The sequence below is a fragment of the Lolium rigidum genome, chromosome 6, assembly GCF_022539505.1.
Source record: "Lolium rigidum isolate FL_2022 chromosome 6, APGP_CSIRO_Lrig_0.1, whole genome shotgun sequence".
Classification (NCBI taxonomy): Eukaryota; Viridiplantae; Streptophyta; class Magnoliopsida; order Poales; family Poaceae; genus Lolium; species Lolium rigidum.
Genome location: NC_061513.1, coordinates 76,577,609 through 76,605,230, shown reverse-complemented (window position 1 = coordinate 76,605,230; position 27,622 = coordinate 76,577,609). Strand labels below are relative to the sequence as shown.

The 27,622-nt window shown below is 44.4% G+C and overlaps 3 protein-coding genes across 5 annotated transcripts; 1 reads left to right on the top strand and 2 right to left on the bottom strand.

Annotated features, from left to right (window-relative positions):
* Positions 1 to 447: 447 nt before the first annotated feature.
* On the bottom strand, positions 448 to 4,836 carry LOC124661622 (protein BUD31 homolog 1). Its single transcript, XM_047199498.1, has 4 exons — positions 4,721 to 4,836; positions 4,313 to 4,453; positions 4,016 to 4,203; positions 448 to 790 (listed from the first exon to the last, which is right to left on the bottom strand). Exons 2-4 carry the CDS (start codon positions 4,404 to 4,406, stop codon positions 635 to 637), a joined length of 438 nt encoding a protein of 145 aa, XP_047055454.1. The 5' UTR covers positions 4,407 to 4,453; positions 4,721 to 4,836; the 3' UTR covers positions 448 to 634.
* Positions 4,837 to 6,562: 1,726 nt separating this feature from the next.
* LOC124660760 (WD repeat-containing protein ATCSA-1-like) lies at positions 6,563 to 9,282 on the top strand. 2 transcript variants are annotated; one of them, XM_047198577.1, is made up of 9 exons: positions 6,563 to 6,715; positions 6,856 to 7,113; positions 7,192 to 7,351; positions 7,429 to 7,604; positions 8,131 to 8,365; positions 8,504 to 8,658; positions 8,736 to 8,825; positions 8,906 to 8,977; positions 9,100 to 9,282. In XM_047198577.1, the coding sequence occupies exons 1-9, from the start codon at positions 6,563 to 6,565 to the stop codon at positions 9,157 to 9,159; spliced, it is 1,359 nt and encodes a 452-aa protein (XP_047054533.1). In that variant the 3' UTR covers positions 9,160 to 9,282. The 2 variants fall into 2 exon arrangements, with proteins under 2 accessions (XP_047054533.1, XP_047054532.1); XM_047198576.1 differs by having other exon boundaries at positions 8,128 to 8,365.
* A 3,520-nt stretch (positions 9,283 to 12,802) lies between these two features.
* On the bottom strand, positions 12,803 to 24,485 carry LOC124660224. Of its 2 annotated transcripts, XR_006989821.1 has the most exons (16): positions 24,289 to 24,484; positions 23,628 to 23,760; positions 23,466 to 23,506; positions 22,737 to 22,830; positions 20,830 to 22,160; positions 20,626 to 20,757; positions 20,435 to 20,504; positions 20,284 to 20,323; positions 20,023 to 20,095; positions 19,885 to 19,947; positions 18,249 to 18,326; positions 14,428 to 14,600; positions 13,920 to 13,966; positions 13,614 to 13,818; positions 13,244 to 13,538; positions 12,803 to 13,152 (listed from the first exon to the last, which is right to left on the bottom strand). XR_006989821.1 is itself a non-coding variant. In XM_047198019.1 (15 exons), exons 1-15 carry the CDS (start codon positions 24,477 to 24,479, stop codon positions 13,294 to 13,296), a joined length of 2,916 nt encoding a protein of 971 aa, XP_047053975.1. In that variant the 5' UTR covers positions 24,480 to 24,485; the 3' UTR covers positions 12,803 to 13,293. The 2 variants fall into 2 exon arrangements, 1 of the variants encoding a protein (XP_047053975.1); XM_047198019.1 differs by having other exon boundaries at positions 12,803 to 13,538; positions 24,289 to 24,485.
* Positions 24,486 to 27,622: the final 3,137 nt, after the last annotated feature.

The window sequence follows — 27,622 nt, the reverse complement described above, 5'->3', positions numbered from 1 at the left end:
GGAGGGAGAGGGGCCCAGATCTCACGCCGGTGGAGATGGGATCTGGCTGCCCGCCGCGTGGGAGAGAGAGCAGGGGCAAAACGGTTTGTACAGCTTCATATGCTATGTCCGCGCAACGCGACGAAGCCAACCGAACTGCCTGTGCAGTGCTCTCCTGCTGGCACTACAAAATCCAAATGCCGCTTGGATGACACATGAGTGTCACGCCTGGCTTGGAATCTTTTTTGCTTAGATCGAGCACCTCACCAACCTCCGACGACTGCACTCAGCGACTTGGCATGACCTCATTTAAATCAAGGTCAGCTCCACGCACAACAAGAAACTTGGCATCACAATTGCAGTACCGCAAATAAATAATGCCAGGCAACACACGTTTCAACGAAAAAGATTTAAATGCACAAGTCACAACTTCAGACTTCCAGCCTAGTGATAAAGCAAATCTGGTTCTCAACACAATGTCAGGAAATTAGATGAGCAATTGCTTGCAGCAGGTACCAGCAGAGTAGTGCTTACAATACGATTACAGGACGGTTGTTTCTACCAGAGATCACGCTTAAGAAACACCTAGAGTAGCTGGGCTTGAGAACAAACCATTGTCCATTGATTCCAGGGCATATCATGACAACATAGTTGCTCAGTCACCGCTGGCACATCCCTTGCAGCCACAGTGGACACATTCTATAACTTGCTCCTCCCTGAGGTGCTTGGGGACCCGGCACACGCAAGTGGTCGCAAAGTTGTGGTCTCGTGTTTGGATGCATCGGAGGCAGCAGAGGCGCTCGTAACCCGGCTGCACAGACATAAAAGAAAGCAATAAGTAAGAATACCAAACAAGACAACATAGCAGAGCAATATGTGACTGGAAGCAACAAAGAATACTGAAGGAAAGACATTTTTTAAGCATATAGTACAAAGGGGAATTCTGCACCATGATATGCTATGATATGCAGCTAGAACATTTCTATTTACATGTCAAGTACTCCCTCCGATCCATATTAATTGACTTCAATATGGATGTATCTAGAACTAAAATGTGTCTATATACATCCATATTAGAGTCAATTAATATGAACCGGAGGGAGTACTACAATTAGGAAAAGTCTGCTGTGAGCATGGGGCTAGGAAACATCATTTAGTTGTTTTTTTAGTTTAGAGAATGCCATTTAGTTAATAGGCAGGATGTATGCCAACCAACCAAGGCGGCTGAGGGTTGTAGATTTGACTGCCATAAACATTTGCCTAATCAGTTGAATGTGGAAGATTGAGAATGAAGTTGTCTGGCAAAATCTAGTTAGAAAAAAAAAATCTGACCCAAGTACACTTTAGCACAATGTAAGAGGCCTGCACTGCCATGTTTTTGGCACAGTTCAATGAAGGTGAAAGATCTCTATCTTCAGTTATGTAGGGAAGATGTAGGCAATGGTACCAGGGCAAGGTTCTGGGAGGATCTGTGGCAGGGTGATGTTGTTTTCAGATTTAAGTTTGTTAGGTCCTGTAACTTACAATATCAGTGTTATGAGGTTGGAACTTCAACAGTTATATGGCGATGTCCTGTTATCTGATGAGCTCATGAGCCAAACAATTAAAATATAACAATGATCGTTTCTCCGTTCGGTAGTTATTTAGCTTTGGAAACTAGACAGGTTGTTCAGCCTTGTAAAAGATTTTGGTTTGTTAGGGTCCCTATCTAAGTTGGCATGCAGCATGTGCCCTGTATTCAACATTTCCCCTCAGGCTTGCAGTGTTTCAGATTTCACATTGGTTGCCCCACTGGCTTGCAAAAGCTGAACTTGTGAATCCACCAACACAATAGAGCATGGGTGATGTTGCGAGTGACAACTGAAGTTTTCAGTCAACGCCAAGTATGAGGGCCTCTGGTTAACAGGATTAAAGATTGCTGAAAAATATCAGAAACAAGAAACTGGAGTGTTGTTGCCGTTTCTGTTTTTGTATTTGTCCTTGGTATGGTCAGAACACTGGAGCATGGCTCGGCAAAGATATCATAAGCAAAGGCACCCTGGAGACTGAGATGCTGCTGAGGTAAAAGTCTGTAGGATGTTGGTAGAAGGGGTGAATGCACAAGCATGACATGTGTGGATGAGATCGATCTGGGACACATCTGTGTATACAGTTTCGCGGATATGAAATGGAAGCAATGAGTACTTAAGGATAAAGTACCACCATTAGAGGTAATTTTAATTCCCCAGTATTTTTTCTTTAGCTTTAATCAAGTATCACATTAAACAGTGAATGAAAAGATTAAATAATAATGTGCACCACTAACGAAGATACAAATCGACGGGTTGGACTGTTCACGTTTTTTAGACTATTCTTCACCATTCATCGTGGTAAAGGCTATTAAAAGTTCTATAGCAGCAAGTCAGCAGCTGCACGCCATGAAGGAAGTTATCCAACATGTTCACAGCCTTAACAACAACAAAATCCTACATAAAATTCAACATATACGCAATAAGCACGAGATACTTCACTGATCATCCATATTTATTCATATCAGATGCCCAGAACACAAGCACTAGACTAAAGAATGTTACAGGGTGATAGAAGCATATTGATGATAGCAGCAGCTGCTACCTGCTAGTTTGACATCACAAGAATAAAATGTAGATGTGGGTAATTCATTTGAGGCAAACTTTGAGAACTACGATTCAAGCAGGTCCATTCGATTTAATAGATTAAAAGAGTAAACTCGATAGTGTGCTTGCCTGTCCATTTGAACTAACTTAGTGCTAATCAATTGTATTTCTTATATCAGATGCCCAGAACACAAAAACTAGACTAAAGGATTTATGGGGTGATAGAAGCATATCCATGACGACATCAGCTGCTAGTTTAACATGACAATAACAAAAGTCAAAGACGAGCAATTCATTCAGAGTAAAATCAAAGAGGTATGATTCAAGCAGTTACTGTTCATTTAAGAAAAGGATTAAAAGAATGAAAACATGATGGTTTGTTTATCCGTTCATTTGAACTAACTTTGTACAGGTACTAATTAATTAATTGAAAATAACCAAAGGTGGGAAAAACATCCCTCTTAAGGTAATACACAGCAAAAGACTAATGTGCACACACAAATGATATGGAACTAAGGATACTATTGGAACAAACACGAAGTTTCAGGAAACCTCTGCCAAAGAAGCTATTGGAACAAACAGGAAGGCCGATGATATAACTAATGATCAGTTCATGTCATCTGACCCTGCCTTAAAAAAAGAGCAACACCTCTCTGTAGGCTTGCTTCACATTTCTCTTATGGTTCGAAGCTGTCTGAGAATGCAGCAGAGAGAAAGACCAGAAACGTTGCTACCATCCACTTACAGATACTCTATGGTTGCTAGATTTCAGGGCGACCAAAAGTCCGTCTAGCATCAGCTGGCATATTTTATGGTTGTTGGATTTTTTGGTAATGCTTAGTTCAATTATGATTGTATTGCTTTCACGCTTTCTTGAGGTGCCCTCTAGGATAAGAGCGGACAGTGAAAACATGAGGTCATGATACTATAAGAAATTGCTATACATGTTTTGCCTGTGTTTGATCACCTGTACGTATCTAATAACTAGGAATTATCCCATGGAATCTTAATATTCATAATCGAAAAAGCTCCTCTGTGTTGCCATATCCGTACCAGAAAAAACTCCTATGCGGAGGGTAAGAAAATAAGTCTCCTACGAGCATTGCTCAATCACGTATTGAAGCAAACAAGAGTCTCTGTTGGATGACATACAAAACCCAGGATTACAAAATCACCAACTACTTACATAGTGATTCAAACAAACAGAACTACGATTCAAGCAGGTCTATTTGAACTAAAAGGTTAAAAGAGTGAAAACTTGATGGTTTGTTTATCTGTTCATTTGAACTAACTTTTTACATGTACTAATTAATTAATTGAAGACAATCTAAGGTGAGAAAGATATCCCTCTAAGGTACTACAAAGCAAAAGACTAATGGGCACACACAAATGATATGGAAGTATGGAACTAAGAGACTAACCTTTTTCCACTTTGCAATCAGATTACGGTCTGCATAACCCTGATCCAGGCAGAACTCATAGAGCTCCTTTGATATTTCCTTCCTTCTATAGAAGAGATCGTATATGTAACGGCTTCTCTGATGAGAGATGCGGAAAATCGGCCAGAGCGCTTCGCACTTCCTCTTCCCATCATGCGTATCATTTTCAGCTGCGAAAGCAAATCATATCAGCACCCACATCCTATGGCAGGAAATATCAATGCACATCTGAAAAGGGTACACCGACAGATAAGAGTACTTAGCAGTTAGCACGCGTACCTTCCCTCATTTTGGCATCCAGCTCACGGATCGTTGGCTCAATGAGCGCCCACCCTTCGGGGTATTCGACGCGGCTCGTCTTTATCTTAGGCATGCTGTCACAAGGGGGGGTCTCCTAGGGCTGGTTTGGGACGCACAAACCTGAGGAAACGTAGATAGATGATAGTAAGATTCAATCAAATAGGATGCGTTTGTGCCGCCGAACTAGTTCCACAGAAGAGCTGTACGAGAATTATATATAAAAGTAATGGACGGGCAGAGTGAATAAATGTTCCTTGTGATTCTAGGCTAGATAGCCTTACGAATTTTGAGGTGTGCTAATAAACCGATGAAATCCGTCTCAGGCACAGGGCGGATCTGGTAATTTATCGAGTTCAGGTTAGGTTCAACGAATCATGGAGGGCGTACCTCGGAAAACCAACGGCCGAAATCGCGGGCGGGGTTGAGACGGCAGGTATGAGGTTGAAGGGGAGCGGCGATGGCGGCGAGGCGCGCGGGGGCGTAGGGGGGTGGAGGTGGGGGCGGCGACAGATTGGGGGCCGCGGCGCGGAGGAGAGATAGGGCGAGCGGAGTCGGGTTCGAGTCAGACACTGAACCGACGGGTTTAACATCCTCTCTCGCAGGGAAAAAAAACCCGTCTCTTCTTACCCCGTGGAACAGAAAGATCCCCGAGTCTCCTCCTCTCTCTCTCGCCCGACCTTTCTCTCGAGCGCGATTTGCCGGCGGCGACAGAGCTCGGCGGCGCTCGTGAGATAGACCCAGAGACCCCATCTCTGTGCAATCTCGGCGACGCCCTCTCCACTTCCGGCTGATTCTCATTGGTAAGCGCCTACTTTCCCCCATCCTCCCACTGTTTTAGGGTTGGGCATGTTCACTAACACTTTCTACGCTTCTTGGTGGATGTGAGCTTGTAGCAGAGCGCGTTCGTGTTAACTCTTCTTCCCAAGTTGCACTAGATCAACTTTGGGACTGACGGTTTCTGAATTTGTTTGCAAACATCTTCTTTAAAATAATACTACTAGCAACTGTGTTCTACTTGACGCTTGCAATTTCCTTTCTTGATGTGAACTTGGTCATTATCCATAAAAGTTCTATACATCTGCCTAGTTCGTTTATAATACATAATAATTTCCTCAACTTGTGATAGCTTCATTGAGTTCTGCCTGCGGTATCCTGGGTTGGTGATAATAATGTTCAGTAAAGTGCCATGTTTGTAGCTAAAATGGTAGTATGTCCATTGGTAAAGCACATCATAATTTGAACCTACTGTTATGTTTTATTATTTTGCTATCTTCTGGATTGCAATCAAGTGTTATAGGTTGATGGTCTATTATAGTTCGGTAGTATATTTGATATCTTCTCAACTGTGAAGAACACTCTATTTCTCAATTTCCATTTATTTTATAGCAAGATCGGTATTTCATTTACATGCACATGACCATCTAGTCTTTGTAGCGTCATGCACTACTGGTATTTGCAAATAACCCATTCTTACATGCCAGGTGCAGTCGTAATATCAACTGGCAAGATATACGACCGTGCAACCAACTAGAGAGAGGAGCTGCTCTAGTCGCAGGCTTACTTCGGCATTTTTAAAGATTTTACATCACAACATGTGTTTGTCATGCTATTTTTAGATTATATTTTTTTTCTAAATATTCAATAAAATGTCAAATTCATTCCAAGCATATAGATATTTCCATCCCATCTCAACGCAAAACTTGTGGTTGGGATCCTGCATCATACTCCACACAACATGTGTCTGTTATGCCGTTTTCTCCCTAAGATGTTAGATTCCATATCAGGCTTAATAAATGTAGAGTTTGCATTCAATCAGGAGGGAAATTATCTTCCTTTTAAGCTTTTCTAATCCCGTGTTGTCAATTTCAATTCATCAGGTGCTCAAAATCATCGGAGATACCAGAGGTGGCTGTCCCAGACCTGTTCCTCTTATCCCCCGTGATCGACGCGCCCTGCCTGGGTGCCCCGAGCGCCAACAGCAGCACCCAGTTACGCGAGCGAATCAATTCACTAGGGGATTGGCCCCCCTGTAACCGAACGAGGCCCGACGGATTTAATGGATGCTCGGAATTAAGCGCAGCAAATGAGTCCTCCTAGCTCACCGGTCAGCGCATCAACCGCCCGATTCGCGCCGCCGTGCAGCTCCGCCTAGCTCTTCCCGCCCCGACTCCCGTCGCCGCTCGCCGCCGCAGCAGCAGAGAGCCTACACGCCGCGCTGTGCCCGAGTGGATGTGGTTGGAGGAGCTGAGAAGAAGGGAACGCGGGGAGCTGCGCGCGCGGCGCTTCGAGGCGCTCGCCCGGTCGCGCCGCGCCGCCTCGCTCTCGCTCTCCAACCGCAAGGAGATCGCCACCCCGCACCACGGCGCCGTCAACTCCCTCCAGGTCCCCTTCTTCCCCCATCCCGCTCCCCCCAATCGCCCACCTGCCACATCCGTCGAGAAAAGGCGTGTAAAGAGATCGAACTGTCGTGCGATTGCGTGAGTAGAACGTCGCCGGTGTTCGTAATTTGACAGTATGGCCAGGTTGATTTGACAGAGGGGAGGTACCTGCTCTCGGGGGCGTCGGATGGGTCGGCTGCTGTCTTCGATTTGAACAACGCCACGGAATACGAAGCCGGGTTCATTGCCAAGCACAGGAACATCCTGCTCATCGACAGGACGCACGAGCATGGCCACAAGTTCACCGTCTCAGCGGCCATCTGGTACCCCGTGGACACCGGGCTCTTCGTTACAGCGTCCTTTGATACCTATGTCAAAGTGTGGGATACCAATTCGACTCAAGTATGTACACCTTGCTCTGTAAATTGCTGATCCTAATATATTGCTGATGTTCTCTTCTCTTGTGCTTCCTTTCCCTAGGTAGTCATGGATTTTAAGATGCCTGGAAAGGTCTACAGCGCCGCGATGTCTCCGATTGCGACAACCCATATGCTCATCGCGACTGGAAGTGCAGATGTTCAGGTCCGTTTGTGTGATATTGCTTCTGGAGCCTTTACCCACACGTTGTCCGGTCATCATGGTTAGTTTCTTCCTGCTACTGTAACGATGGAAACATTCTTCTTTCATTTGTACGCTTATCCTCATCAATCATCTCAGATGGTATCATGTCTTTGGAGTGGTCTACCTCCAGCGAGTGGATCTTGATGAGTGGTGGCTGCGATGGGGCTATACGTTTTTGGGACATCAGACGAGCAGGATGCTTCCTTGTCCTCGATCAGTTACGGTCTCAGCAAGGAAGACGGCCTCCTTTTCTTGATAGCGCCATGGAGAAAGTATGCTTGCTGGTCACCGACTACTTCTTATCTGCTTTCGCGGGTTTGATTATTTCCTAAGATTGTTTGCTCACAGGGCTAAAACAGAACGGCCTACTATTTTCTGCCTACAATTCCGAAAATATTAGCATTCAAGTAGGAGTGGATTTTTCCGCCAAAATTAAAGAGTAGAAGTGGATTTCGGGTATATATTCATGTCCTAGGCCTATTTCACTGTATTAGTCTCATCATATATAGATGGTACGGATCAGTACAGTGCTATAGTGCTTGAAGGATAGGGTTTGCATTACATTGCTAAATAGTTCGTATTGTTAATGACACAAGGTTCCTTTCTGTTGCTGAAACTGCGATTGTTGTCCTAAAAATGGTTGATGCCATGCAATACATTGGTAGATAAGCAATGTTGACAAGGTTCCTTCCTGCTGTTGATTGTTGCATCCTAAACATGGTTGATGCCATGCAAGTATAGCCTTCCTGTGCTAGTTGATATATTCAATGTATAAACTCTCCTTTTCTTTTTAAGCAGGATCAGAAGAACTTAACATCTTCACCTTCTTCAAAGAGTAACTCAGTTCAGCAGAGGACAGGCAGTCGTAAGAAGCATTCGAAAGCACTACACAAAAGTCAAACCCTGATACGTGGACATACGCAACAGAGAGTACATCCTGGTATGTCATCCAGTCAAAATCGTACAACAGCTCACTATGGTGCTGTTACAGGGTTAAAAACAACTACAGATGGGATGCACCTTCTTAGCTCAGGTTGAGTAAATTTGTTCTCTGTTATTTCAAAAAAAAAAAATTTGCTGCTTGTTACTATGCCTGAAATTAGCATGCAGTGCACTGATGACTGTTTAAGCGTAAATCTGTTATTTAGAAGAGGTTGTCGTTTCTCTTCAGGATCCGATTCTCGATTAAGGATATGGGATGTTGATTCAGGCTGCAATACTTTGGTCAATTTTGAAGCCATGCGATTGCATCCTAGAAAGCCACTACAATTAGCTGTCACTGATGATCCATCACTTGTATTTGTTCCATGCATGGGTAGCATCAAGGTATGTTATTTCTCTTAACTTGTGGGATTTTTATGTCTGCATTCTGATGTTCACATTGTATTGTTATACTTGCTTAGGCATACAATATGTGGTCTGGTACGACATTTCAAACATTCCGTGGGCATTATGACCATGTGAATTGCTGCTACTATAACTCACAAGACCAAGTAAGTTTTTTCTTCTGTTGTCCTCTGTTAAGCTTTAGGGTTTGAACACATATTCTGCTTCTAAGTATTCAAGAATGCAGGAACTCTATACTGGTAGCAATGATAGACAAATTCTTGTGTGGTCTCCTGCAACTCCCGCTTTGACTGAAATGGTATACTATCCATCTATCGGCATCACTCAATTTTGTTAGATTTTTCTCAACGGCGGTGTGTAGGAATATGGTGTAAACTATTTCGTGTAAATCTGATAATTGACACAATGAAATATCTGTAGGAGGATGATGACAAGCGGCAAGAGGGCTTTGCAGCTGATGAAGATAACTGGAGTGACTGAGAACCTAATGAGTTGACCATGTGTATACTTTTTTTTATAAAGGATCATGTGTATACTAGATTCTAACAATATTGACACGAGGCATGCTAAGTGTTAATAAGTCAGGATTCTTATTTAGTATTACTCTAAAACTTCAGTCACACGTCAAATTTTGGTAAGTGTTAATAAGTCAGGATGTTGTACATTATATTATAGTTTAAGTTCTTATAGTTCATCAAAACTTCGTCACACGTCATCTCAAAATGAAATAAGTATTCTGTATGGTTCACCCAAGTGACCCAACTGTTATGCTGTTGAAGCCCAATATTATGTTCAACCTAAAAGGACTTGAAAGTTGAAAACCACAAAAGCTGGCCCAATACATGGTTTAGATTATATTCATAAATAATACATTACAGTTAAACATATACACACTAGCGGTATCTCTATCTCTCTATTTGTTAACATTATCTCCATGCGTCTAACAAGACTAAAGAAGTGAAGAAAAGCATTGAAGTAATTGATTAACTTTATTGTTGATATTGCACTTAACACGTGCTTGTAAATGAAGTTGGATTGCTATGTCAGGTTTTATATATCTAATCGTTTTGCAAGTAGCAGGCAAAGCAAATCTTTGTTTTACTTATCTTTCTTGACGACATGGATTACGATGAAACTTTCAACGATAGTGTTAGGTAACACAACCCGAATCGGTGCCAGCAGGCTGCCTAAATCAAATAGTAAGCACAACTGTTCCGCATAGACTTCTTATTACAAGTTCCAAAATAATAAAGATGATACATTCAGTAGTATCTTTACATAGGCTGACAGCAGATCATGGACATCTTTGAATTTGAATATTTTCTGATCTATAATAACACTGTAGTAGAGACTTTGTTTCTCGAGCATCATTGCACATTTTTTGTCCTTCAAACAAAACAATTATCCAGTTCAGTGAGCCCACAACATATCGCAGTTTCTTTTTCTTGTATCACGCCAGTAATGATGGGAAAGGAGAGTAACAGCAATGGCACACCTTAATCTGGTATTGTATCTGTTAGACATGATCCAGGAAATCATGCCGGTTGACGCCACGGATGTGTGCCAGTCTCGGGTTTGATTGGCTTTCGTCTGGCATTTAAATGACAATTTGATTTTTCTGAAGCATCCAGAATGTCTTCCTGTACACCTAACCGAAGCGAGTGAATAGCATAAAACCACTACATTGATGGCGAAATTTACCGTATACTACCAGTTTACGTTTGCGGGTCAAAAAACCACCACATTTTGCTCGGTTTTTTGTGGAATGCCCTAAACCTGAATTGAGCGCGAATTGACAGGGAATTCGACTAGTCAGGGCTGAGGTGGCATCACAGTTAGTGAACCTGCTGACGTGGACCTTGGTCCCACCTGTCAGGCAACATTAAAAAAAATTAAAGTATGGAAAATAAAAAAAGGAGTGATCATCTGCTTCTCAATCCCGACCGCGCGCATCTCCGGCCAGGCCGCCGCCGCGCGCTTCTCCGTCCAGGCCGCCTCAGCTCACCGCCGGCTCGGCCTCCCGCCCCATTTCCGCCGGCGTGCCATGGCCCGTGGAGCAGGGGAGGCGTGGAGGTAGGGGCTGGCCTTCGGCCGCGAGCAGGAGCGTAGCGGCAGGGCGGTGCGAGCGGAGCAGGGCCGGCGGCGCTCGGCTGCGGAGCAGGGGCTGGCGACGCACGACTACGGAGCAGGGGCTGGCGGCGCGAGCGGAGCAGGCGGCGGCGCACGGCTGCGGAGCAGACCGGCGGCGCTGCTCGGGCATGGCGGCGCGGCCGCTGCGGGGCGACGGCGGGCGCTACAGGGGACTCCGGCGCGGGCGCTGCAGGGGGCGGTGGCGGTGGTCAAGCACGGCGGCGCGGGGGCGCGGGTGCTGCAGGGGGCGGGCAGCCGACGGCCACGAGCGGGTGGGCGAGCGAGCGGAGATTTTTCTACAGTTTTTTTGGATTTTTTTAATTGAACTATTAGATGGGTCCCTCTCCATCTCACAGATTCCTGCCACATCATCACTTACAGCAAACCCCACTGGTAAAAACTGTGTCAATTTCGGATCAATTCGGGTCTAGGGCATTCCGCAAAAAACCGAGCAAAATGTGGTGGTTTTTTGTCCCGCAAACGTAAACTGGTAGTATACGGTAAATTTCGCCATCAATGTGGTGGTTTTATGCTATTCACTCAGCCGAAGCAGATGCTAGGATCATCTTCATACGAGTCAAATCCAACCTGTAAACCAGCAACGTATGTTTAATATATATGGTGTGTAGAATACACTGGTACAAGTTAGGATCGTATAGAGCAGGGAAGAATCTATATTCTGCCTGGACTGTGGTAGAACAAGTATTATATCTATGATACCACTTTAACTGTCAGCCATAACAGTGTGATGACTGATGTACACTGGCTGACAATGTGATACACTACGAGGCTTCAGCCTCTTAACAGCATATAGCAGCAAAATAATCAGTCTGGAACACCAGAAGGAGCAACCTGGGAATAACGGTACAAAGCATTTCCCGTCCTCTTCACGTCATGAGATTCCTTGGTGGCACTGAAGTTGTTGAATCTGGTTGACTGTGCTTCCATAATAGCCCTTGGAGTCTGCTCAATTAATGGATTTTCTTTCATATCACCAGCCCTAACACTAGGATGTCGATTACTACTGTACTTTGAAATGGAAGGTACTGAAGAAATTGCCAATCTCTTGCTGCATTGATAATTCTTTTTCCCTTAGCCTACACTCTGCTGCGATGTGGCATGAACCTTTGATGTGCATCTGTTCATTTAAAACGCAATGAAAATCAAATAGCAGGTGGTAGCAATTCACAACGTTAGACGAGATGAACCAGAAAAGAGGTGCATACTGCTCCTACGTTTCTGATCGCAAAATATACTTTCTAGGGAACACTAAAAATGGAGGAAATCTAAGGATCAACTTATCACTCAATTCCTTTGCATATGGGGAAGAGAAGCTCCGCAGGAATTCATTTAGATGTGGAAAAAAGGTTCACTCCTTTCAGCTTGATCTGACTCCTCCTGGCAATTTAACTTGGGTGATGGAATGCTAATGGGGAGTTCTCTGCCATATCTGTGTATAGTTCGCATTTTGTTGGGCAAATTGCACTTGATTTCTGCTTTATTATGTGGAATAACTTCGCCCCCTCAAATAACGTTGCTCGTGGTTTATGCCAACTTAGTCTTAATGTGTCGTGGAGTGTTACAAGGTGCGGTGCCGACCTGCGTGTCGAAAGCTGCCTTGGATGATTGTAATTCAAACAATGTTTTCTGATTAATACACAACACATTTTCAAAAAGAAAAAAACTTCGCCCCCTCAAATGACGCTTCTTTGCTTGGGCTCAAACTGCGGACAACCTCACCAAGAAGTGATGACCTTGCTGCCCCATTTGCCAATTCTCCTTTGTTCATGCAAAAGCATTGCCTGCCTGATGCTGAAACTCCTGAGGGGAACAACAGTGAAGTGCACAACCTCATTGCTATTATTATTTTATATCAGGCATATGTCAAACTAGCAGAAACAGGGTTGCCAAAGTGGTGTTCTAAAAAGCTCCTCAGTAAGAATTTCAAAATCATGATGCAAACATGAATCAACGAGGCAACATGGCTTGCAGCTTTCAGACCAAGAGCAATGGCTCATGGTTTCTATTCTTCTTCTATTGCATATTTCAATCAACATTTTTTCTACTTGTCCATATTACAATTGGCGGGACATTATTCAGTTTGTTTGACTGCATTAACAATATACATGTACATCTGTTACAGCCTTAGAGGGTAAAAAAGGTGAAAGAATCAGTCAGCTATAACCACACCAGATTGAGAAAAGTTGGGGCTAGCCCCAATATACACCTATTACAGACTGATGCTCCTTATTGAGTTGCAGAGCTGATAATGTGCAGGATCTTGTAGCTCAAATTGTCTGAACTTCAAGTTGTTCAGGCATTACTGAGGAGAGAACACCAGCACTCCAGCAACCAGTTTCAGGAGAAAAGAATCAGTATATTCCTGCAAGTAACAGCAGATGCCGCAACAGCTTATTGTGTAGGTGGTGTATACCTACGGATTCTCCAGGCTTGTGGCGAAAATTCACCACTTATGATTGCCTATTAGATCCTCTGGCATCGAATAATGCCTGAGGCGCCTCCGTAGCATAGCCATTTCTCACTACCTTTATTCATGTTCCATCTCAATCGATGGAGTGCTACAGATTTGGGAGGGAAGACCTCAACGTTTTGAGGGCATTCATTAACTGTGCCGTTGCATATGCCACCACTTTCTTGTATTTGAGGATCAACTAAAACCAACGCTTTACTTTCTTGTTGGCCCTCTCTGAGTTCTGGATCTACGTATTCTGCAGGGTGGTTGAGCGGGCATGTCAGGCACTAAGCCAATGGTGCAAGTTTCAACAAAATGGAGAGAGTTTTACCTGAGTTGGTGATAGTTTGTAGCTTCTCTTTTTGTATATCTTGCGCTTTTGGACCCTTCTTTGCAACCAGAGGAACATTTGGTAAAGGAGAGTGTTGCAACACACCACCAATTTTAATGACGGTTCCCTCTTCTGCTAATGAACCACAAAGGAAATAAGGTACACGGTTCCTCCCAGGTTCCTTCTCCCAGAATCTCGAAGTAAGCTACACATGTGCAATATTTGCTTAGCATGGCACAGAGATTCTGAATGACAAGCACAAATAGACAGTGATCTTGGTTATTGACTACAGGCTAGTGAGTCTACCTGGAAGCGCACAGCAGTACCATCTGCCCCGCAATAAGCTGCATAACCTGTATATAGGCAAAGATTTGCAAATTTAAGGATCATAGCGATTTTATGTGCTTAAGTTTGATATATTTACAAGAAACTACTAATTCTCTCTTCTATATAGATTTTTATTGAATGACATTAATATTAAGTGTCCAAGATGTAGGAGAATATTACTAATAATATAATAATAAAATAGCAATAAAAAGACAATCAAGTGTTCAAAACAGGATCTTATCAAAGATGAATATTACTAAAATAATAAACTATTCAATTATTAGTATATATGGTGAATAGCATAAATCTTTATATTCATTTATTTACAAAGTGTGTGAGGACCTCCCATATTGTGCTTCCAGACTCGAAATAGTTTCTCTATTTTTTTTAACAGGGTACAACCCAGGACTTCTTATTAGAAAACTTGTAACTCATAGTGCTCAGGGTGGATATTGACTATGATTAGGCATGGTTCTGGAAAAAGTACCAGTGGTTTCTGAGACATGGACATTCCATATCAAATGTTCTGACAACTGGTAAGTAGAAACGCCCTGAGTTTTAGTCCCAGCGAAAGGCCTTCCGGTGACTGGAACATCATTGGCAATTCTGGATAAGCTGAGAAACTTCAATGTGCCATCTTCCAATGAGATGACAATACCTCTGAACATGAAACATAGTAACAGTTAACATAGAATCATGTGAAAGAAGATTGCTGGTCAAGCTTAACATCATTAAAATAGTGGACAGGAAATATATATTTATAACCTGCACATAAAAACAGTAGAGGTAATCATGGACAAATATGTTGGTTAATCTAGCATGTCAGTCAATAAGTGTCAAGTTCAGTTAGCAGTGTCGATTTCCATCAGTCTAGTTTTCAGTTAGAGTTTCAGCTATTTGCTAGGAACAAATAGGCTAGGAAGTAGTCGCTATCCTTGCGATGTAAACCCGGTTGCTCGGTCGTGGGATGGCACGTCCGTTGTGAGCATCGTGTGAGCAGGCACTCACACGATCGTTGCTTTGCTGAATAAAAGGAGAAAGAAAGACAAAAGTTGTAGGTAGTACACAGCACCAAAACCCCGTCTTTGTCTCCTCTCTGTTTTGCACTAGTTCCTGAGAGAGATCGAGAGAGAAGACAGGCTACAAAGTACAAAATAAAATAAATAGAATATCATGTTGGATAGCAAGTTATATTTAGCCATTCTTCAATGTTAATTCTCACCAAACATTGCAAGCCACATGAATCCTGCATGTTTTGTTTAGGGTAAGCCAAAGGATAGGTCTTGGATCCATGTCTTGTCTATATCCCTCATGGGTTTATATAGAAAGTGGAAACTACCATATCCTACGACTTTAAACCAAACAGTTTTGACAAAATGAAAGGGACTAGACGTTTGATTTTTAAATATGCAAAATGATGTACAGTTTGACCATCCAAATATTTTGTCAGTTCTGCACGTTTAAGGAATTATTACCAGCCAGCGTAAAACTTGTATTGGTAGTGGTAGCACCAAATATTACTACAGCAAATTAATCCTGTTGCAATCGCTGGCCTGTGAGGCCTTTGCCGGCTACTCCCGCGCGCGCCTTCCTGGGCCGTAGGATAGTGGGTGTGAGCCAGACCCGGTCCACCGACCACGCAACCAGCTCCCACCCATCCTATTCATCTGTTCTCCCATCTTCTTCCCCAGAGGTAGGCTAGGGTTCACGGCGGCCGCCTCGACTACTCCCGTCTTTGCCTTCATCCACCAACGGAGTCCACCCTGAGGCCAACTTAGTGGGAGCGGCTGGCGGGCATGGAGGTTGTGTCATGGCGGCAGACATCGGCGCCGGGCAGAGGCAGTAGGGGCAGTTGCGTCACAGATTTTCCGCGTGAAGGCGAGGGGAGGGGGCATTGATAGCGCCGCTCCCAGGTTGGAAAAGCCTTAGCCGTCGTAGCCACCCTCACCTTGCTGGTCTCCTCTTCCCTGTCCGTCACCTCAGGCCTTGGCCTGGACCTCTATCCCGCACCCTCGCCAGAGCACGGGGTGGCGCCATTGCGGCAGAGCCAAGGACGTTCACTCTCCTCTCCGCTAAAACCAGTGACGTCGAAGCTCGAGTTGTCGCACCTCCAGTTTCCAAGATCCCCAAAATCGTGCACCTAGCTGTGGAGAAAGAGGCGTGGAAGAGCATCCGACGGTCTGAGCTGAGCAGGGACACTCCGTGGCTTGCTACCTGCGGTCTGAGGAAAAAGAAATCGTGGCTACGATCACACCAGCTGCCCACTGGAGCAACCGCAGGATGACCAAGAATCTAATGGTGCTCCTCTTCCACCAGTGTTCACCATCTGTTGCTGCCCCTGTCGCCGCTCTCGGATCCGTCCCTTCATGCACATGCCTGATGCATCTCCACAGTGGTTTGCCTCCTTTCTCATTTTGCTTTGTTCCACCTTCATTTACTATGTACGCATTTGCCTCTTTGTTTCATTTCCGATCTTCCAGAGGTGTGACAGTGTAGATTTTGCCAAGTTCTAGCTGTATCAGTGCATCATATTAACCACATTATCTTCCCTGTTGCTTGGTTGATGGTAGCACGTTTTTCTTGATTTGGTGAAAAACTAAGTTCTCAAGTGGCAAGCAAGTTGAGGTTTGTGCAAAGCTAGCAAGAAATGATATCTGCTCCATGATTTTTGAGTCGCCGAGTCAAGTCAAGTCGCCGAGGCTGAGACTCGTGACTTGGTGACTTGACTCAGCGACTAGGGCTTGTATAGTCGCCCTAAGTCGCCATGGCAGTAGAAATGGCACTACACCACGTATTTCTCTCATTTGCATAGCCCACTGATAGCATATGAGTAAACTTGGCCTGTTATCTATCCCAGCCAGGCCAGCCAGGCCCAGCACGGCCCAACTAACCACTCAGACCCTCACTTTCGCTTGCTAAACCTAGCAGCCACCACGTGAAGTCATGAATCCTCCTAGCGCCGCCAGCCAGCAGCCACCACGCAGCCTCGCTCGAGCCTCTCCCCTCGTACCCTCTCCTTCCTCTGCGCCGCCGGCGAGGAGCGGTGGTGACCGGCGGCGGACGGAGGCAGCCAGCCTCGCAGCCTCGCCGCGCGACCCTCTCCTTCCTCCTACCGCCGCCGGCCTTGCAACCTCCTGAGCTCTGCACTTTCTCCCCCTTTCTCTCTGAAATCCGGTGGCGGCTCGAGCCTCTCCTCCTGAGCCGCTGTATAGTCGCAGGAAGTCGCCGTTGAGCCAGTGACATGGCGCGACTTGCTCCGTGAGTCAAGTCACCCAGCCACGCCACGACGACTCGGCGATTAGTCGGCGATTAGTCGCCGATTAGTCGGCGACTCAAAAACCATGATCTGCTCTATACAAGTTGTACTAAAAAAGGCCTGGATGATATATATCTACATGCCTAAACACATGAGTATTGCGTGATTAGGTGACAATCACTGTAATTTTTGAGGTTTGTGTCAACCACCTGGATGGGCAATACTCAGTCTGAACTTCAAACGTGAGCTATTTATCTCTCTTTCTCTTTTTAACGAGGTTGAGCTCTTTACCTTACCTCTTGCTATATACTTTTAGGTTTCAGATACGTTGATAAGGAGGAAACTACGGTTAGTCATAGCACGTGTGACTTGGTTTCAAACAGAAAATTGTTGCAAAAATTACTGTATAGAAATTGGTGAATCTTGCTTAGAAGGAAACCCTCTTGGTTGTGATAGTCTTCTAGGATGCCTGCTGGTCAGAGAGTGCTCAGTTCCTGGACAATGCTCTCACCGCGGACAACAATCGTGGTCACTGGTGGAAAGGTAAAGCAAGAGGAGCTAAACAAAGCCCGGACTGGTGACACTGGATATGATGAAAGTCTGTAGACACCTTGTAAATTTCCATAGTGCTTCTTCATTTGCTGGCTCAACACTTTAGGTTTGATTGTATTCATGCTTCTCTGTCCAGTTCTTTGTTTTATTGAAAATCAAAACCTACCTATGTATTTGATTGATGATATTTGATTGCCTCGGAATGATTAGATTTGTTGACATGCTTCTGTAAGGCTCCGCGGATATTTGCTATCATGTGTACAGGGTTAAGCTTCAAAATTGAGTAAGGGAAAGTTCTAATATCCTCAATAACATTTTTTTTTTTGCATTAGTCGATACTTGATTATGTTAAGCAAGACGTGCGTGCAATACTAACTAGTAGTGAAGGAAGCTGACTAACATTAGTGTCTGCAGGATTAATTTACTACGTATGGGGGAATGGGACTTGTTACTACAAATAAAATTGGCATTTAATTGCTACAGATGGAACGAAATATTACCTTGCATCCTTCAACCAATGAAGACTTAAAACAGCCCTTGGGGCAGTACTTAGTTCCCACAGAGGACGGTATGGATCTCTGCAACAAACATTTTTTATGAAATGCATATCAGTATTTAAATATTGCAGCCATGCAAAAAATCATACTAGCAAAAAAGGTTGTAAATCCTCATATTGTTGTTTACTGACAATACCTACTCAACTAGGGTTGTGCTAGTGCAAGGAAATTTATGCTCTTCAAGAGTAGCCGCTGCACCTCGGTTACTTACTTTCACCTCAATTTTTTCATAAAACTTGATGACAGCGGTTGACTTTGGCAACTAAAAAGTGAGGTTTTCCCTTGAAAAACAGGCTATATTTGTTCATGTGAGGATAAAAGATTCAACAGATTAAACACACCTTTGTTTATTGACCCACAATTTATCATAGCAAAAAAGATTTTTATTGACCCAAAAAAATCATAGCAGAAAAGGTTGTAAATCCATAATCATATCAAAAAAAGATGCATGGTTCTCAAACTGCACGGGATATACAAGGAGATATCCCATGGTGTATGCTCTTTGCGGATGATGTGGTGCTAGTCGATGATAGCCGAACGGGGGTTAATAGAAAGTTAGAGTTGTGGAGGCGAACTCTAGAATCGAAAGGTTTTAGGCTTAGTAGAACTAAAACTGAATACATGAGGTGCAGTTTCAGTTCTACTAGGCACAAGGAGGGAGAGGTTAGCCTTGATGGGCAGGTGGTACCGGAGAGAGACACTTTTCGATATTTGGGGTCCATGTTACAGAAGGATGGCGATATCGATGAAGATGTGGGCCACCGAATCAAGGCTGGTTGGATGAAGTGGCGCCAAGCTTCTGGCGTACTCTGTGACAAGAAAGTGCCACAAAAGCTAAAAGGCAGGTTTTATAGGAAAGCTATCCGACCTGCGATGTTGTATGGCGCAGAGTGTTGGCCAACGAAGAGACGACATATCCAACAGTTAAGTGTAGCAGAGATGCGCATGTTGAGATGGATATGTGGCCACACAAGAAAGGATCGGGTACGGAATGACGATACACGGGAGAGAGTTGGGGTAGCACCGATTGAAGAGAAGCTGGTCCAACATCGTCTCAGATGGTTTGGACATATCCAACGGAGGCCTCTAAAAGCGCCAGTGCATAGCGGACGGATAAAGCGTGCTGAGAATGTTAAGAGAGGTCGTGGTAGACCAAACTTGACATGGGAGGAGTCCGTTAAGAGAGACCTGAAGGTTTGGAATATCGACAAAGATTTAGCCATGGACAGGGGTGCGTGGAAGTTAGCTATCCACGTTCCGGAACCATGACTTGGCTTCGAGATCTTATGGGTTTCAACTCTAGCCTACCCCAACTTGTTTGGGACTGAAAGGCTTGGTTGTTGTTGTTGTTGTTCTCAAACTGCAAGTGCAGTCAATTTGTTTGGAAAAAAATTGGTAACTCCACTAAGTGGACTTCTTGAGTGAAATATTAACCAAAATGATAAGTTGTATTGACTATTGAGATAAGCCTCAGTACAACTACATATGCGCAATATCATAAATGGCGTGGAAAAGAGAAATTTTCTCCGCAACAAAGATTTAAGTTACTGATCCCAGTTCCTAGTAGAGTTCATGCTACCTTAAATCCCAGAATTTTAGCCCATCCTCTCCAGCAGTGACAAAGGTATTTGTGTTTTCCTCACTGCCAAAACGATATGAAGTCAGAACTCAGTGTTTACCTTCTGGAATGAAACAGAAGTATAATACAACTTAGTACCTTACATATGGTGCCCATGAGAGGGCTCTGATGGGAACAGATTCAGCAGTGACACACATAAAAGGTTTTGAATCTATACATTAACCAGAACAGCCAGTTAATATAACACCCAAACGAAAAAATAAGAGATATGCAGTTTAGGCATTCCAATAGATTGCTTTTTAAACATGTGAAGTAAGCAGTTTCTAAGTTAGACATGTCATCTGAATGCCACACTTGATAAAATCCTATGAAAAAGGAGGGTAACAAACCCTAAAATACCTTGTGATGACAAGTCTGTAGAGAACTTCCATAAAGCAACCTGGAACATCAGAATCCAGCCATGAAACATTCAGAATAGCATATTGTAACCCAACAGTACAGTTATCTTATCTAAACTAAAGAAATAATTTAATACAGCCAGAAAATATACCGTTCCGTCATGACATCCTGCGAGTATCATATCATGAGGAGAAGGCGACCAATCAACTGTCAAGGGAATGCTGTTTACCATTATAAAGAGGCAATGGCTTCAAAATGAAAATTCATGCTGACGAATTTAACAGAAATTTAAAATTTGCCATCTACTTTTAATAGCAAAATGAAAAATAAAAGTTTAAATACCTCTGTCTGTTCCCGCACTTCACTTTAGCACATCTAAATACAGGCCGCAGCTTTAGAAAGCGAGGGTCGGTTCCATCCATTGAAGAAGAAGAATATATTTTCTGGATCATGCTTGGAGATGGAACTTCCCATCTGAGCAAAATAATGAGTAAGTACATAAGAAGCGGTGATATTAAAAAAGTGATGGCAAGAAGATTCACTCACACTTCAAGTGAGCCATTTCCCAACAGTATTGCAAGAAAACCCAAACTTGATTTCTGTTCCAACTGATTTGGTAAAGGAGGCTTCCATTTGATGTCCCAAGCAACTTTGCCATTATGAGCTAAACACAAGACGACCCTTGGTAGATGAATGCCATTTGGGATTGCAGAGACGTGCAAATTTTCTTCACAAGTAATTATATTACTATTGTTACTTGATTCTTTGACTGGAGCTATTTCTGTATCTTCCAATTCATCAATGATCTGGGCACTATTTCCAAAAGGAACAGCTACAATTTGATTGGGAGCCTCACTGTCATTCATTTCCATGACTTCACAGTTAACAACTGCACTTTTACATCCAGCCAAATCAGCCGCATTGGCCATGTCTTTACTTATAGATGACCCCAGTTGCTTGGGCTTCTCGACAGCAGACAAATGATTATTAGGCATGATAGACGAGGATGATCTCTCCATCTTCTGTATATCGCCACTACAAGCCAGTGAGAAAGTCTCACTTGAATCACATTTCTTCGTAGGTTGGCGTACACGCCTTCTGGTGTAGACAATTATTTGTTTCTTGCAATTATCAACTGAGGCCACATTGTCACTTCGTTTGGGAGTTGTCAGGTTGTTTTGTTCTGCGCCATTGTGGCCCGAATTGCAAGCTGAAACAGCTAAGCACGCCGTTTCACTTCCGGATTCAGGAATAGTGCCCAAAACATGCTTGCTGCTGATTCGGGGTGGATATTTCCGGGGCCTCCCCTTTTTTTTCTTTGGTTCTATACATACTAGAGCTCTAGACATATCTTTCAATTCAATTGCAGGCGAACACTTCGGGATTTTCCTAGGCCGACCCCTACCTTTTTTGGGGGTTGATTCACCAGGCTTCACAGTTGGTATGGCACAAGACAACGCAAGATCACCTGGAACAACTCCTGAAGTGACAAGAGGGTCAATAAAACTGTGATCTTGACTTGCGCCATTATCCGTTGAGTCTAACACCTTGGCAACTGACAGCGGATATTTTCTTGGTCTTCCTCTTGGTTTTTTCAGAATTGGTTCTGCGTGATCATCAGAAGTTGTCAATTTTATCTTTCTTGGTCTCCCTATTGGTTTTTGTGGAACTGAACTGTCAATGGAATTGCTCACGTCTGGTATTTTTCTAGGCCTTCCTCTACGATTGCTCTTAGTGTACGCAGCCATTGAATGATCAGTATGTGCCTCTTCAAAGGGTGCTACAAGACACCAAACTTGAATAATTCCTCTGCCAATCAGTGGCATACCAATTTTATGGTAAGAAGAACCAGGAGGATGAGCAGCAACGGCAAGATACTGCAACAGATAGAAGGTCATGATCAGCTATAAGTAACTCAGATGTTCTACTTATCTTTTTGTAAATCTAGTTAATTCTTGCAATTAAAAACCAGAAAAAGGACTAGTCATAGACACTGAAAAATAAGTGCAATAATGCAATGAGCCTCCATGCAAAGATCACTTGAGGAAGGTACTACAACAGATGTCTGGAATTTTTTTTAGATATATATCTATATGCCAACAAAAAGTACACAGTCGAGTAAAAGGAATCAATATGACACTGACATGTGGGCTTAGGAGTTAGGACCCACATGTCATGCAAACAAATGTCATTTTCTCATTGGGCGGTGACCAACACATTTCTCCAGATAGTCTTGCAAGGCAAACATTGGATAATAAGATGAAGATGAACTTTTTTCAAGTCACGACTCACGACAAAAGAGATACTCCCTCCGATCCATCATAAGAGTCGGGGATTTAGTGCAAAGTTAGTACTCTGTACTAAATCCCCGACTCTTATTGTGGATCGGAGGGAGTAGTAGTTCATGATCAGAGGGAGTACTAGTTTATGATCACCAGTCAGTTGATCACAACCTCACAATTTACAGAAGAACAGGGCTTGTCGCACAACCTCGGGCACCAGTCCAATGACCAAACATTTCCCCCAGCGAACAAAATGAAATCAGAGCTGCAACAATTTAAGACATTTAATCACAGTTCAACCAAGATGGTTCTCTACAGACACATGGATAATGTAACAAAGAAAAGTGAATGCGGGTAGAAATACAAAAAGTTGAATTTAGCAGTGTATCCACGTAGAGTAGTCTATGGCACTACTGAACTTTCACTTTCAGTTATGGAATTTAGAAGGAAAAGAACAATGGTGCAGAATGCATATCGAACAACTCTCTTTTCATCAAACAAAACTATTTTAAATAATTTTGATAGTATATAAGTAGAAAGGGTACCGACCAAAGGTCTATTTGAGATCTTGTTATGTGTGAAACAACAAGGAAATTGTTGTACTGTGTCAGGAAAAATTCTTAACCACCAACATCAAGAGAATAGGGACTGGTCTACTGACCAGTCCATGTGCAGCAACCTTTGAATGGTAAAGAGATAATGAAGAAATAGATAGCATAAGCAGGACTGTGGGATATCTTGTGTCATAACTTGAATACTCCAAATAATCAGAAGTGAGGAACCTAAATCATAATGTATCTCTCCACAACAATACTGCAGCCTTTAACTACTTTGGGAAATTATGTAACAAAATAAGTAGATTCTATAAAGTTAAAGAAGTCTATATTATAGAAATAATACCTGTCTGTATTATTATTCCTCCCATCTTCCAAGTGTGTGACCTGCATTGATTAGCACTTACATGATCCAAGAAATCAGCTGGAAGCTTAAGCCCTCCAATGTTACAAGATGAAATTTAGGCTGATAAATTAGTGCCGACAATCAATGTTTAGTTTTACTAACCTGAGCCTGAGGAACAGATGCAGATGAGAACTGCGGTAAGGTTATCTCATGTGTGTCATCTCTGGATGAAGTTGATCTAGTGCCGTGAGTAAAACTAACACCCTTTGGCTCATAAGAGAAAAATCTCCATTCCCTGGGAAGATAGCAGCATATCAAACCACTAGTAGAATAGATTCTAAGTAACAAAAAAAAAAAACGAAAATAGGAATGTACAGAGTAAAATGTACAATCCTAAATTCCTAACACCAGAAGCTCCAAGAACCAGTATATTCTAAATCCACGGCAGTAACTAATTAATGGATTCTAGTTAACACTAACTGCAAGAAAGAAGTGCTACCAAAACAAGAACATGGCGACTAGAACTTTTTGTTTGTAATGATGATGTCATGAACTCCAAATTCACACACTCTGACTAGCAAAAAATTCTCCAGCACATACGTCACATCAACCAAGCTAGAGAGGCTCCCAAATCATAACTCCGAGATACATGTACCCACATAAATATGCCTGGCAGCACGAGCAAAAGTTGAACCGATGAAGCAAGCATTAAATAAATTTTTTCCACCGTTCTACGGCCACCACGTCCACAACTGAAAATTACCAATTCCGTCTCGGTTGGTTGGGCAGCGGCGTAGAGCGAGCAAGGAGAGCGGGGTTTCACCTCAGGAACGTTATGGAGGAGGCGAGCCTCCCTACTTCGGCGTCGGGGAAAGTCGGCTCGGGGTCGCCGGCGGCGAGCTCCGAGATGGCGCGAACCGCGCTGGAGAAGTCCTCCCGCGATTCGTCGAACAGGCAGACCTCGACGCCGTTGTCACCCTTATCGCGTTCGTGCGGGGCCGGCGGCGCGGCCATCGCCGGCGAGGGGGGCGGCGAGCTGCAGCAGGAGCTGTGTTAGGGCTTGGAGCCGCGGGAACAGAGGGTACCTGGCGAGATGGGCCTGGTTATATGGCGGCGTGCGCTACCACGGGCGCCGTGGGCTGGTTTATGTGTTAGATGGGCCTGAAACGAGTACGGTAAGGTTTTCGCTCTCAAAATTCGATTTGACGCGCAGAAAATACCTGAGCACAGGAGAGTAGGAGAGTGGCCTTGGAGGCCGTTCCTTGCAACACGGGGAGGCAGCCAACGCCGTCGAGGTCGACAGGGGAGGGTGTGATGCGGGGCGGCGCGGCGCGGGGAGAGTAGCGCGAGGCGGCGGCGGCGGCACAGCTGGGGGCGAGCTACGGCGGCCGCACGGTTGGGGGCGAGCAGGGGTAGGGAGAGGCGGAGGAGCTAGCGGCTGAGGGGGACGGTGTCGCGGCGGCGGGGCATGGAGTAGTGGCGCGCCGCCATGGCTGGGGAAAAGAGAACCTGCGGGGGAGTGGTTCGTGAAGTCACCCGTGGTGGCCGCGTGATCCTCATCCGACGCCCCCGCGCGAGCGGTGCTTCAGGCCCAGAGATGCCAGCGCCCAGGTGTTGTCCAAATTTTCGGCGGTCGTGCGAAACAAAGAGGGCGCGTTTGGTTACCTGGGAAATACTGTATGCAGCGAGATGGACGTCACTGCGCGTCGCGCACTGCGCGTCTCGAACGGCCACGGATTGTTTTTGGCCCATCGTTTGGTAGCCTGTGCTTCACCGGCCCGAACAAAAGTGCTTATTATTTGCATGCCTAGAGACAGCGTTTCATCTCTGCCACATCACTTGTGTTTGACTGCCATTTTGGGCACCCTGACAACAACTTATCATCACCACATTCAAATATGGTGACCTTACCATTGATACGTCTTCGACGTATCGATAATTTCTTATGTTCCATGCCACATTATTGATGATATCTACATGTTTTATACACATTATATGTCATATTTATGCGTTTTCCGGAACTAACCTATTGACGAGATGCCGAAGGGCCGCTTCTCGTTTTCTGCTGTTTTTGGTTCCGAAATCCTAGTAAGGAAATATTCTCGAATCGGACGAAATCAACGCCCAAGCATCCTATTTTTCCACGAAGCTTCCGGAACACCCGAGAGCCGCCGGAGGAGGGCCCCGTGGGCCCCGGACGACGACCCGGCGCGGCCGGAGGGGGCCGCGCCCCTATTGTGTCACCGCCTCGTCGCCCCTCCGACTCCGCCTCTTCGCCTATTTAAAGGTCCCCGACCTAAAACATCGATACGGAAAAGCCACGGTACGAGAAACCTTCCGCAGCCGCCGCCATCGCGAAGCCAAGATCGCGGGGACGGAGTCTCGTTCCGCACGCCGCCGGGACGGGGAAGTGCCCCGGAAGGCTCCTCCATCAACACCACCGCCATCTTCATCAACGCTGCTCGTCTCCCATGAGGAGGGAGTAGTTCTCCATCGAGGCTCGGGGCGTACACGGTAGCTATGTGGTTAATATCTCTCCTATGTACTTCAATACAATGATCTCATGAGCTGCCTTACATGATTGAGATTCATATGAGTTTTGTATCACTATTTATCTGTGTGCTACTCTAGTGATGTTATTAAAGTAGTTTATTCCTCCTGCACGGTGTAATGGTGACAGTGTGTGCATCGTGTAGTACTTGGCGTAGGCTATGATTGTGATCTCTTGTAGATTATGAAGTTAACTATTGCTATGATAGTATTGATGTGATCTATTCCTCCTTTCGTAGTGTGAAGGTGACAGTGTGCATGCTATGTTAGTACTTGGTTTGGTTATGTTGATCTGTTATGCACTCTAAGGTTATTTAAATATGAACATTGAATATTGTGGAGCTTGTTAACTCCGGCATTGAGGGTTCGTGTAATCCTACACGGTTAGTGGTGTTCATCATCCAACAAGAGGGTGTAGAGTCTAGCATCTATTTATTTATTCTGTTATGTGATCAATGTTGAGAGTGTCCACTAGTGAAAGTATGATCCCTAGGCCTTGTTCCTAAATACTCGCTACCGCTGTTTGTTTACTTGTTTTCTTGTATCTTTACTTCTGCAATATTACTACCATCAATCGCACGCCGGCAAGCACTTTTCCGAGTGCCGTTACTACTGCTCATATTCATTCATACCACTTGTATTTCACTATCTCTTCGTCGAACTAGTGCACCTATTAGGTGTGTTGGGGACACAAGAGACTTCTTGCTTTGTGGTTGCAGGGTTGCATGAGAGGGATATCTTTGACCTCTTCCTCCCCGAGTTCGATAAACCTTGGGTGATCCACTTAAGGGAAACTTGCTGCTTCGTTCTACAAACCTCTCGCTCTTGGAGGCCCAACACTATCTACAAGAATAGAAGCACCCGTAGACATCAATCACTTTTACGGCGCCGTTGCCGGGGAGGAAAGGTAAACGGCACTCACACACGGATCCCGGCAACGAAGCACTTTTCCGGCGCCGCTTGCCGTGGAGGAAAGGTAAAAGGCACTCATACTCCGGTCCCGGGTAAAGTACTTTTACGTTGCCGTTGTGTGTGTGCTCGAAGCTATTTCCTTTAGATCCTGCAATTGCATCTTTTTGTTTCTTGTTTACACTAGTTTGGCATAATGGACAACAATGAGCTTCTTATTCTATTTCCTGATTTAAGACATGGATGGTTTGATGCGAAAATTAAAAAACCTATGGAACATATTAGTATGAACGCTTTGAACACCATTGTTGCTAATGATATGGAAAATTCTAAGCTTGGGGAAGCTGGCTTTGATGAGCATGATATTTTTAGTCCCCTAAGCATTGAGGAGAAAATTTACTTTGACGATACTTTGCCTCCTATTCACTACAAGAAAAGTTCTGATAGACAACGTCTCAAAATCGTCCGCTAAGGGGTATTTTTCGTCGCCTATGGGCCTAACCCGACGATATGGGTTCTGTTGTGGAAACCTGCGTCGAGCAAAGTCCAACGACGTTTTTCCGGTCCGTCGCGCTTGGGCGCCCTTCCGCCACGGAAAATCGGACCGTTGCGCAAGTGTTTCCGGGAGCCCGTTGACTGCGACGTCATGCAAGCCGACACGTGGCGGACGCGGTTAACTAGCGGTTAACGGCGTTAGC